Source organism: Fukomys damarensis, unplaced genomic scaffold, assembly GCF_012274545.1.
Source record: "Fukomys damarensis isolate Sample0158 unplaced genomic scaffold, DMR_v1.0_HiC HiC_scaffold_12, whole genome shotgun sequence".
Classification (NCBI taxonomy): domain Eukaryota; kingdom Metazoa; phylum Chordata; class Mammalia; order Rodentia; family Bathyergidae; genus Fukomys; species Fukomys damarensis.
This window is the reverse complement of record NW_022900924.1, coordinates 57,647,440-57,659,318: the sequence shown is the minus strand read 5'-3', so window position 1 is coordinate 57,659,318 and position 11,879 is coordinate 57,647,440. Positions and strand designations below refer to the sequence as shown.

At 57.5% G+C, this 11,879-nt stretch overlaps 1 protein-coding gene and 1 long non-coding RNA gene across 2 annotated transcripts in view; both read left to right on the top strand.

Annotated features, from left to right (window-relative positions):
- LOC104862446 overlaps positions 1–4,030 on the top strand; it is a 4,324-nt gene extending 294 nt beyond the window's left edge. Inside the window, exons 2-5 of the long non-coding RNA XR_004516875.1 lie at positions 77–208; positions 472–689; positions 2,896–2,961; positions 3,959–4,030. This is a non-coding gene — a long non-coding RNA (uncharacterized LOC104862446). The remainder of the gene's footprint in view (positions 1–76; positions 209–471; positions 690–2,895; positions 2,962–3,958) is intronic.
- A 77-nt stretch (positions 4,031–4,107) lies between these two features.
- Positions 4,108–7,115, top strand: LOC117285738. The gene is made up of 3 exons (XM_033762650.1): positions 4,108–4,406; positions 4,701–4,781; positions 5,004–7,115. The coding sequence occupies exons 1-3, from the start codon at positions 4,112–4,114 to the stop codon at positions 5,231–5,233; spliced, it is 606 nt and encodes a 201-aa protein (XP_033618541.1). The 5' UTR covers positions 4,108–4,111; the 3' UTR covers positions 5,234–7,115.
- Positions 7,116–11,879: the final 4,764 nt, after the last annotated feature.

Below are 11,879 nucleotides of genomic sequence, written 5' to 3'. Positions count from 1 at the left end.
CCCCCCTTCTCCTCTCCCCCCCTTGTCCTCTCTCCCCGCCCCCCTCCTTCTCCATCACGTTTGTCTCCACTCCCAGGGACCCTGGGACCCTGGGGCTGCACTGGTCTGCCCGAACTCAGAGGCCCTTCGTCAGACCTGTGGCTCCCGAGAGCCTCTGGTCAGGAGGGGCTTTGTCTTCTCCCGGGGCCTCAGCGGCTCTCGTGAGGAGGTGAGACGGGACACGGGACGGAGAGGTTGGGAGAGCTAACACGTGACCTGCCAGCCCCATGCTGCGCCTGCAGCAGGGACTCAGCCGGACTCTGGGCTTGTGCCTGGCTTGGCCATGACTTCTGTGCGTCCTGGGGGAGGCCGCTGCTCCCTCCCGTGCCTCAGTTTCTTCACTTGCAAGATGGTGGCTGTGAGGCCAGTGTGACAGTGTCCCTGAGCTCGGAGCGCCCCGCCAGAGCTCTGTGCCCATCACACCCGGTACAGGTCCCGCTGGTGGGAAGTGAAACTTCCAGGAGAGCACACAAGGTTCGGAGACCCAAGGGCACCACAGCGGATGTTTTCAGGAGCCAGAGGCGCTTTGTAAACCCAGGCTGGGCTCTGGACTGAAAGAACTGTCTCTGAGGGACAGCCAGCTGTGGCACCGCCGAGGACTTGAGTACGGGCCGTGCCCCGGGCAGTGTGACCGCCAGGCCCACATCCAGGTACCAGGAGTGCAGTGTCACAGTGGAGTCCAGATGCCACTGCTACCCCGAAATGTGTGCTACAGAGGGAGATAGGGCGCAGGAACGGCAGAGGAGCAGACAGTGTACCTGGCCCAGTGGTCATCACACTGTTCTTTTTTTTTTTTTCCAGTACCTAGAATCGAACTCAGGACCTTGAGCTTGCCAGGCAGGCACAGGGCCACTGAGCTACATCCCCAACCCCATGCTGTTCTTTTTTTTTTTTTTTTTTTTTTTTTTTTTTTTTTTGGTACCAGGGATTGAACTTGGGTCCTTGTGCTTGCAAGGCAGGCCACCGAACCACTGAGCTAAATCCCCGCCCCCCCACTGTTCTTACAACAAGAAAATAAAGCAAAATTTTCAGCCAGCCAGAGTAGCACAAGCTTATAATCCTGGTATTCTGGGAGGCTGAGGCAGGAGGATTCCAAGTTTGAGCCAGCCTGAGCAACTTAGCTTAGTAAGACCCTAGCTCAAATATAAATACTTTTTTTAAATGCTGGGGATATAGTGCCATCTGAAGGCCCTGGGTTCAATCTCTGTACCACTAAAATAAATAAATAAAAATTTAAAGAGGCTAAACAAAAATGAGGACTCTCCAGTCAGGTTTCCCTCACTCTACCACTCCCTGGCACAGCTGCAAGCACATTATTCACCCTTTTCTCCAACTCTCCAGCTGTACAACATTGGTAACAACCAAATCTGGGGGAATCAGTGAGAGAGTGTGGTAAGACGAGGAGGAAGAAGAGAGGAAGAGGCCGAGGAGAGGGGAGAGAAGCAGTTCCCTTTGCTTCCTCCTGTCCAGCCAGGGGCAATCGGGACCTCAATGCACAGGACACTTTTGGTGGGGAGGAGAACCTGCCCTGGCCAGGAGGTTCAGGCGGGACCCTGAGTGGACAGTTTGGTTTCAACAAGCTCAGGACAAGTTGGACACCCAGCCTTAAAAAATGTTTTAAATAAAAACGAAGTCACTGGGCAAAGCATTTAACAGAGACTTCAGCCAAGGCCGCTGCTACCACCTCACCGATCTCTGACACCGAGCTTGCCTGGAGAGGCTGGAAGGAGGCCACCATCCGCAGAGCCACAGCGGCTCCTCTGCGCCCCAGCCGTGTCCCCCAGCACTGCCCAGGGTAGCCCCCCAGAGCTGGAGAGGCTGGACACCCAGGAAGACCTGAAGGGCACTGCTGGTTCCTTCTGGTTTGTAATCACTCTTCATCCATAATTCAGCAGCAATTTAGCTTTGGTTGGATCAAGTCTTGTCTCTTGCAGAAGTCAAGGGGCTGCTCAGGAAGGGCTTCTGACTGGGGTGGGGAGCCAGCCCAGAATCTGAGACTCAGCTGTTCTGGGATCTGGGGACCCACGGCGCCCCCACCTGGCCTGCGCTGGACACCTCAACACCCTGCACAGAGGGAGTCCCACCGGCCAGACAGACACAACAGACACCTCGGCCTGTGGTCACACACGCGTCCACCTGTGAGCAGTGTGGGAGACACAGGCGCTGGCCAGCCAGTGCTCAGACCCTCCCCGCTCTGAGACAGAAGTTCCCCTTCGGGTCAGGCTCGCTTTCCTGTTTTCAGAATCGTTTCTCACTGGGAAGCCATGCGAGCGGGCTACTCACACGGAGCCCCTCATTGCGACCTGAGCTTTCTCCCTGCTCTGCGGAGCTCTGTCAGTGCCAAGGGTGACACCTCCAACTCGAGGAGCAGGAGCGGGGCCTGGGCCAGCGCTTCAGGGATGCCGAGGCTCAAAGAAAGTGGGTGGCTGTGCACTTTTGGTCACAGGTAGCCAAAGCCACATCTGCTTATGACAGTTTTTTTTTTCTTCAGTACTGAGAATTGAATCCAGGGCCTTTACCCTGCACTATATCCGTATCCCTTCTTTTAGCTTTTTATCCTGAGACAGAATCTCACCAAGTCACCAGGTTGCCAGGACTGAGCAATCCCCTTGTCTCAGCCTCCCAGTATGCTAGGATTACAGTTGCGTACTATCTGGGTTTGTCATGGGGCATGGCCTTGGGCTCTCTACCAGGTACCTGACCCCTTCCTCTCTGGCTGTCGTTACCATCCTCTCTGCTTAAGAGCTGAGCAGCTTTTCTCCCCCACACCCATATGCCATGATGTTTGGAGGGGGGCAGCCAACCATGAACTGAACCCTCTGAGACCGTGAGTCAAAATAAACCTTTTCCTCTCAGCTGTGTGTGTCAGACCTGCGGTTCCAGCCCCAACACTGGGATGGAGACTCCTTAATTTCAAAAAGGGTAAGCCCTGCCCCTGCCTGGCAGTGATTCCACAGCTGTGGCCAGGAGTTGGAAGGAACAGGCTGGCAGAGGGGAGATGGCTTGCTTCATGGAGAGACAGAGCTCAGGGAGCAGCGGGGCCTGTTCTAGGACCCTCGTTTCCTCCTCGGGCCAAGCTCTGCTGCCATTTTCTGACGTGGGCCCGGAGGGTGGCACTGGTACCGACTCTGAGCTGATGTCACAGACCCTGGGTCAGACTCAGCAGCCACCATCCCCCGACTTCTCGTGCAAGGGAGATAGAAGATGGGGCCCTTGTTATTCCCGGCTGCTGGAAGAGGCTCTACCTGAGGCGAGTGATTTGTGTATATCTGCCACACATCTATCTTCAGATCTAAACATGTTTAGCTCTGGTGTTGCTGCCTCGTTTAAAAAATATCCAACTGGCGTCAGAAAGAAAACTGCCCCGCTTTGTGCTCACTCTGGGAGTGTGTGCCTGGGGTGATGTATGTTTGTAGCCTTGAGTCAGGGTGTCCAGGGGGAGAGGGTGGAGCTGTTGTCCTTTCTGAGTGTTCTTCTCCCACCCAGTGTGGGGCAAAGCCGCCCACGGTGCAGCATGGGCACAAAGGCCTCAGGCTGTGCAGACAGAATGCTGCCCAGGGAGCAGGAGGGGGACCTGTCACGACTGCCAGTCCCCGAGTGGCAGGAGGCAGAGCCACAGCTGGTCCAGAGTTCGTGAGCCCACATCACAAAGGACAAGCGGTGGGACCCACCACCCCCAACAGCCTCCACCAGGAGAGGGGGCCGAGGAGGAAGCGACATTGCCCTGACCTGGGTGGCTGATGCAGGGCCCAACCACCACCATTTCAGCCAAGGATGGGAGCAGGGGGTCTGGGGGAGTCGGGTGAGCGGTGTTCAGCCACTCCTGGGTCTAGGTGAACAGAAAGAAAAGGGAGCGAGGGAGCGAGGGAGCGAGGGAGGGCGGGCTCCAAATGAGGACCTGATCATGTTTTCCTCACAGCTCTCTTCCAACACGGTCGCCTTGCTCAGCTGCAGTACAGAGCCACCATGGCCAGCATAGGGAGATCACCACCTGCCCTGGGAGACCCGGCAGAAGGAAGCACATTGGAGACCAGGAAGCCTGAAGCTCTCGCTGACTGTGCTGCAGACGGCCATGAGCCTAGGAAGAGGAGCTGCCACCCAGACCTCTGCCAACACCTTGGAAGAGGCAGCCACACGGGATGGCACTGAGAGACGGCCACGGTCCCCTTCGCCAGGTTTGGAGTGTGGTCCACAGAGGTCCACCCTCGTGTCCTGCCACCCGGAGAAGCAGCCCTCTCTGCCCCTCGTGCAGGGCAGGCGAATACTTCAGGATCCAGGAGCCCTGCCGAGGTCCTGCAGAGGAGCAGATCCTACCAGGCTCCTGAGGTCACTGTGCGGCCACTGCACTGTGAGGACAGAAGACCTGGGTGGGTCCTGATGCTACTTCAGGCAAGAAACTCCACACCACAAAGCTCCGTGGCAGTGGGAGGTGGGGCTGTGGGGAGGTTCCTGGCCTATGAGCTGTCTGTGAGCCAGGTGCATGTCGCAGAGGGGCAGAGGCTCTCAACCCTGGCTCCCCAGGACACTCTCCTGGGGGTCAGAGTCCACAGCAGCCAAAGCCACTGAAAGACAGTGGCCCTGGACCGCCGCATCCCTCAGCTCCCAAGCTGTGAGAGAAGGCGGCCGGGTCCAGACACAGCACCGGAGCCCTCGTCCAGCAGGTCCACCCGTGGACAGTTTAGTTACATCCTGGGGGCACTGCACAAAGCAGGGAGAGCCACTGGACGAGGAAGCACCTGCAGGTAATCTTCACCCGTGCTCCGGAGGCTCTGGGTGCTCTGGTGGTCCTCTGTGCGGCTGCCCATTCAATAATGTCACTAAGCACGTGCTCTTCACAACTCACGTGGGCCTCCAGTTTGGGGTCATCTCTTCATTCCTCAGTTAACTCCTCCCAGACTCTGCTATACACAGAGGGGCAGATGCCAAGTTCCCCCGCTCCCATGTGCCCGTCATGTTTGCCACAGACCGTGGAACTATGAATCGTCGTGTTCTGTCCTGCCACACTGCAGTGAGCGAAGTCCGTGCATCCGATGAAAGCGGCCTAGCCTGTGGTCTTGCCTGCGGAACGACTCAGCGGCACGAGTACTCTGGCTCTGAGCAACTCACTACTGTCATCGTGATGAAACGCAGTGTAAATGAAGCACACACTCCTTTCTGGAGTTGGTCTTTGTGGCTCTGGGCTCCCTTCCCATAGGGGCAGCCATGAGAACCACACGCTTCCCCAGGGTGGGGTGGTGGATGGGCTGGGGCAGGGGAGGACCTTGTAAGGGGAGCAAAGGAATCAGGGAGTAGGACAGGTGAGGAGAGGGACAGCCACTCACCAGCGAGATCTCGCCGGACTTCTTTACAAGAAGCCCCAGAGGGCCGAGGCAGCGAGCAGCGGAGGGAGCGGACCGTGTCAGACCGAGACCGAGCTCCCGGGTGGCTCTGCAATGAGCATTCAGGTGCCTGCAGCAGAGAACCACTCAGGACTCGAGTTGGGGAAAACGAGTGTGGTGGCACTCAAAGTAGCTAGGTGCCCTGGAAACTGGTGCATGGAATAACCAGCCTGTGAAAGTGAGTCTGCCGCGACGCTATTAATGCCTGAGCCCTCCTGGGGTTCGTCTCTGGTGCCAGGCCTTTGGACCTCAAGCAACCTGAGTCCCTACGCTGTGCCAGGCACTGTACGGGGTGCTGGGGGTGCAGCACACGCCACAAGGACTCCCTCCACCTAAGTCTCATGGTCCAGCTGGGGAAGGGGCTGGGGACGAGACACACCGCCACGGCCACCCCGGGGGGCACTCGAGGCCCCGCCTCCTGGGTGCCGCCACCTGCCACAGTGCCATCAAGGGTGGCTCTCCTACACAGGGAGCTAGAGACGCCTGCTGTGCAGAGACACGATCACAAGAAAATCTTGTCACAAAGACGGTGTCAAACCCAGTGGGAGAAGGAGAGAGGGACAGAAATCGGTGCTCTGGGTCTGCTCCAAAACCAGCGGTGCAGCGATTAAAACAACGAGAAGGGGTGGTTTGAAATAACAGCCCTGGCAGCTGAACTAACGTGGAAATCAGGCCAGGCAGAGGGAGATGAAAAAGGAAACCGGCTGAGACACAGACGATAAAATAACACGTGTTTGGCCTAAAACATGAGCACAAAGGATATTTCTCAGCTGCAGATAGGATTGTGAATTTGGCACGATAAGGGGCAAAGATCGCCCCGGAATATGTAGATCAGAGCTGCCATCCGTGGAGCAGTCCTCGGCTTCCTCCTGGGACGGCGGCAAACTCCACAGCCATACCAGCCCTGTCCCCGACAGGACAGGGGCCTCCACCTCAGCCCACTGTGGGGGACCTGCCTGGGTCTCCCAGGCCTCCACCCTGAACCCCAGACACTGCCGCCCCCTGCTCACCCCACTGCATATTGGGGTGACAGACAGTGGGGAGCTGGCCCTCCACGGTCTCCTCAGTCAGACATGTGGGCCCCCTAGGGCCCGGCAGAATACATGTTCTGGGGTGCGGGCTCCAAGTCGGGCCTGAGAGTTTAAAATTGAGCTCTGCAGTCATGCCAGCAACATTTCAAGTCCCCAGGGGGCACCTCCTTGGGCACAACAGTACAGAACACCTTCATCATCCAAAAAGCTCTACCGGGCAATGTGACAGACCGGAGGCCCCTCCCGTGCACGGCTTGTAAAACTCGTGTTGGATCCCAACTCCCAGTGCGGTGACGGTAGAACCAGATCCGCCCTGCTCTCAGGTCCTTTCTCTGGGGCACGGAGCAATGAAGCCCATAAAACAGTGAGGAGCAAGTGAGGGACAACGGCCAAGTGTGTGTCCACTGGAGAGGTTACAAGAGAAGCCCTCCAGCAGTCAGAGAGGGGTGTTCGAGAGGCAGGCACCACAGACGTGTGGGTCTATTGGTTTTTTATACAGTTGTGGGGACCGAGGTAGGTGACTGCAGGGAGAGGCGCTCCTGCCTTTGATGCCTGGAAAGCCAACTGCTGTGTTGGCTTTTCACTTCCTCCAAGGTCTCACCTATTTGTTTAAGAACCTGATCTTTGTCTCTTGCATGTCATTAGGCCCCGATAGTCTATCCTGGTTTGCTGACTCACGCAGGCCCCAACTTTTAGCTTGCTTAAATTACCTATTCAGGACAAACCCCCGCCCTATCTGCCTCCTGGATTCACCTTCACTAATAGACTAGGCACCTCCCTGAAAGGGAGGCCAGAGAACTCCCTAGCTAGGGTGCAGGAGAAGCTGTCACCTGCAAGAGGACCCTGAGCAGATCTATGCCGCCAGCCTCAGACCTCCGGCCTCCACAGCCTTGAGAAATGCGTTTGTGTTGCTCGTAAGTCGCCCGGTCTCTGTGCTTTGTTACAGCAGCTGAATGTAAGCCACCTGCATCCTCTCCTTGAGAAGTCCTTTCTCTTCTTCCCCAGACGGAGGTGCCCAGGGCACTGCTGACCTGGCTCAGCTGTCCACTCTGCAGGCCCAGCTCAGCTGTCTACAACCAGCCGCTCCCACCCTGGGGATCAGAGGGGTCTGCAACACCACACATCACCTAACTCTTATCTCAGATAACCTAGGCTCACTGGGTGCCCCAGGAAGTTGTCACCCCAGGTTCTGTCCGACTCATGGATCTAGAAAAATGAGGAAATAGCTAGTTCTTGTCCCACGGGCCTCGCCAGTCTTCCCTGAAGCAAATAAAAAAGAAAACCCCTTACTTTCACATGACATTTGGCAGTAGTCAGCAGATGGCAGCGTGGGTCCTAGCTTTATACTCAGGTCTGTGGGGACAAAGAAGTCCCTTTCTTCCTTCTAAAAGGCACAAGAAGCCCAGCAGTCTTGCTTCAGACTCATAGCTCCTGTGGCCTTGAAATCAAGGAATCCACAGGGTGGAGGTAGGAAACGCAGTGCCCAAGTCCAGCAACAAGAAATGGAGCTCTCCCCGTCCTCCCGTGGCTTCCAGTGGTTTCCCGAAGATCCTGGCTTGTGCCTTCCGGCTTGCGCTTGCAGGAGCAGGAAATGTCTCCCGGGTCACGCGCCCCTCCCTGCAGCTGGGTGGGCTGGTCAGAGCCGCGTGCCCAGCCCTGAGGTCCACCCTGCCTGAGCTCCCTCCAGCTGTGGCTGAGGTCTCTGTCAAGAGAGTGTGGCCGCTCAGCCTGTCCTCCTCCCAGGGAAGCCCGTAATAAACGTCCTGCCAGCTGCTCTCCACCTCAGAATCTGCTCCTGGGAACCCACCCTGCTGGAGCCCCTCTTCGCCCTCCTGGCCCCGCCTTGCTTCCGTAGTGCAAAGAAAAGGGGAGACTGCTGAGGATCTACCACAGCACGGCCGAGAAGCCCGCAGCCCGTCTGGTTCCCGGAGCTCCTTCCTCCCTGGTCTCCCTCAGATCCATTCTGCCAGCCTTTGGGGCCAGCTCCTCAGATGAGTCCTCCGTTGCCCTGGACCTGCAGCAGGAAGCACTGTGCCCTGCTTCGGGTCATCTCTGTGGCCTTCTCTTCCGCAACGGTGGCCTCAGGGCTCCTGGGGAGGAGCAGATATGACTTGGGGCAGAAGCCTCATCTCCCCGAGAGGGAGACAGGACCCTGAGAACTCTCCCGCCACCCTGCACTGGCACCACCTCAGCCTCTGCCAGTTTCCATAAACACAGACAGGGCTCAGATGGGAAAGCGGAGACACTCACCTTGAACATGCCTTTCACCTGCGCCCCAGCCATGGTCCATCACCCCGCTCTCCCTGGGCCTGTACCAGGGGCCCGGGACACCACTGCCCTTTGGAGCCCGCTGCCTTTACCCCAACCAGCAATCCTGGGCTGCTGGGCCTGTCCTTCCCCCAGCAGAAGCTGCCATCCAGGCACCCTCCCACAGCCACCTCGCTCCCCTGCTCATGCCCCACCCCGGGGGCTTGGCCAGTCCCCCTGAGGCCGTAGATATGACAAACCGTCCTCTGAGGCACTGACCCTGACTTCCGTCCTGACCACACGCAAGCAGTAATCCAGTCTACACCCCAAAGCCAGCTCTCTGCAACTGCTGGGTGCTGCCCCAGACACTGAGGTGGGCAGGGCACTTAAAGGGACAGAGATGCGCTCAGGAAAATGCAAATCCAGCCAAACCACGAGGTCTCTCTAGAGCAATCAGGACAGTTACAAGCAAAAGTCAGAAAACAGCAAGAGTGCAGAGAAAGTGGAGCCTTCTACCTCCCTTTCGGGAAGGATTGTAAAATGGCAAGGTCACTGGGAAGGAATCAGGACGCTCCCGAAGATGTTAAACAGACTGCGGCCAAACCACCCCGAACACACACCGATGTCATCTGAAAGTGTTACACCGAGTTGCCATGGGACCCAGCAAGTCCCGTCCAAGGCATCTGAAAGAAAACATAAATCCTTAAGGACTTGGACGTAAGTATTTATAGAAATATTGTTTATCATAACCCCAGAATGAAAACGACTCAAATGTCCATCATCAGATAAACAAATGTGGTGTAGTCATTCCGTGGAATATTGTTCCGCAAGAACAGAGCAAAGCACTCAGGTGCTGTCTGGATGCGGCGTCACAGGGCTAAGGCACAGGACGGGCGAGAGAGGGAGATGTGCAGAGACCGGCAGCAGGCTAGCAAGCGCTCCGATCGTGAGAGCGGGGGGAGGGAAGTGACTGCTGCAGGTGAGGGGTTTCCCTGGAGGATGAAAAACACGTTCTAAAGTTAACTGTGTCGAAGGGAACACAAACGTATGGCTTAAAAATCACTAATTGTGCTTTAAATAAATAAATTGTTTGGCATGAATGTCACATTTCTTGCAATTGAGAGCGAGACGGAGGGAGAGCGCGAGGTGCTGCAGGGAGGGTCCCCTCGCCGGCCTGTGCTGAGCACTCCCTGGCTCCACTGCTTCCTGGCAGGAGGCTTTGCCTCACCAGGCCTGGCCAGCTCCGAGGTGCCCAGCCTGGGGAATTCTGGGGAGGTCGGGCGAGTCCTGCCCCGGGGACTCAGTCCCCAGGGAGAGAGAACAGGCGCAGATAGGTTCGGGCTCTGGGCGGGGAGGACAGGAGTTTCCACGGCTGCACTGCTCCAAGCCACTGCCGGGTCCCATGCACCCTTCCTCCTCTGTGATGCAGAACAGGCCCGGAGCCCCCGGGAGCCCTCTCCGAGCCCCAGGCCAGGTCACACTCCCTGCCACGCTGTCCCACGTGTCCAGGTTGGTGTCACTAGGGGCCCGTGGCTTCTGATTCCACCTGGATCCTTTGAACACACCTGGATTAAATTTGGATCTCCCTAACACGTCAGCGATCTGCACCAGGAAGTGAGACTCGTGGCAAGAGTGTAGGACTCAGCTGCTCTCCTCCACTCCTCAGTGACTCAGGCCTGTCCTACACAATAGGGCCATTTTTAGCCTGAAGGCGGGAAGATGCCTGTGGGCTGGAGCCCTGCTTTCCTCCAACAGGGAGTGAGGTGCCAGGTCCTCCGGCCCCCTGACCTGCAGGCCCGGGCTGGGACAGCCTGGGGACCAGGAGCAGCATCTGCCAGAAGGAGCACTTGGTCCCCATGTCTCCTGCTACCTGCTGCTGCCTGCTGGGCCCCTCATGGCAGATGGGCCCCTGGGGTCCTTACCACTGCGGTGCTTTTGGTGACAGAGTGACAGCCACCTGGGGAAGTGACGTGGAGACAGGGCAGAGTCCCTGGGGATGGACGGACAAGTACAGCCGTCCTGTCACAGGCAGCAGCTGTCACAGAGACACAGTGCACCCAGGAGACATGGGAGGGACGGGGACGGGTATGGGCACCGGGTGTGAGCGAGTCCTCTGCAGGGTCTGCACTCCTGACACCAGCGCAGACACCACCACAAGGAACCATGGACACCGAGGCCCAGGAGAGGGTGGGGTCAAGGCCTTGCTTTTGAGCTTCAAACTCCACTACCAACCCCATGTTGTACACAGCACAACGGTGAGAAGACAAGATTTTGAGTGTTTGCATCACAAAGAAAAGTGGCCAAGATGCTGGGCAGCCCTGCACCACTCCACACACAGTGTCAAAGTGCACGGAGACATCTCGCTGCACTCCGATTTCATTTATTATCCGTCAATCCAAACATTTCTTAAACATTTGAAGTCAGCTTTAGGCCAGGCACAGTGTTGCCACCTGTGATCCCAGCAGTCTGGGAGGCCGAGGCAGGAGGACTACAAGTTTGAGCCCAGCCTGGGCAACTTAGCAATGCCTGTCTCATAAAAAAGGGCTGGAGATGCAGCACAGTGTGAAGACCCTGGGATCAACCTCTAATACCCAAATAAATAAACAAATAAACAAGGTCAACTTTAGCCTCCAGGATTCAGGACTTGACATTTACAGGTATCCGGAAACTCCAGAGACCAGCCACCCAGCCCGCATGTGTTGTCTGCGGTGGTAGAAAGGGTCAGCGGGCCAGAGGGGTGGCCGCTGGGAGTCCCCTGAAAATGGCCTCTCCCCAGCCACCAGACAGAAAGAGCAGGGGCCTGGAGGAGCCGGCGGGGCCCCCAAGCACCGTGGGTTGCGGGAGAGGGTCCCTCACCAGAGCTGCCAGGTAAAGGGCACACCCGGGACGTGCTCATGTGAACTGCAGGTGCACCGGGGCAGCTGGAGCTCTGTGGGCTGAACCCGACAGCCCATGCACCCTGTTTCCAGGGCGGTGGAAGGGTCACAGGCCAGACGAGGTCAGCACACCCAGGGGACACCGCTCTGCCCCGAGACCACCTCAGCTCAGCTGCGGGAAGCCCCAGTGTTCAGGGGGGGCACTAGGCAGACAGCTCTGGGGCAGATGATGGTGCCCCCAAACCAGCTCACACCTGTACACAGGGAAACAGCTGCCGCCACACTGATGAGCCCTGCTCCCAGAGCCT

What these genes read in the sequence shown, in the direction of transcription:
- LOC117285738 (XM_033762650.1), top strand. Translation starts at nt 4,112, where the DNA reads ATGAGCCTAGGAAGAGGAGCTGCCACCCAGACCTCTGCCAACACCTTG. An exon ending in TGTGAGGACAGAAGACCTGG is followed by an intron (nt 4,407 to 4,700) that starts GTGGGTCCTGAT and finishes CTCGTCCAGCAG; the next exon opens with GTCCACCCGTGGACAGTTTA. An exon ending in GGACGAGGAAGCACCTGCAG is followed by an intron (nt 4,782 to 5,003) that starts GTAATCTTCACC and finishes TGTTTGCCACAG; the next exon opens with ACCGTGGAACTATGAATCGT.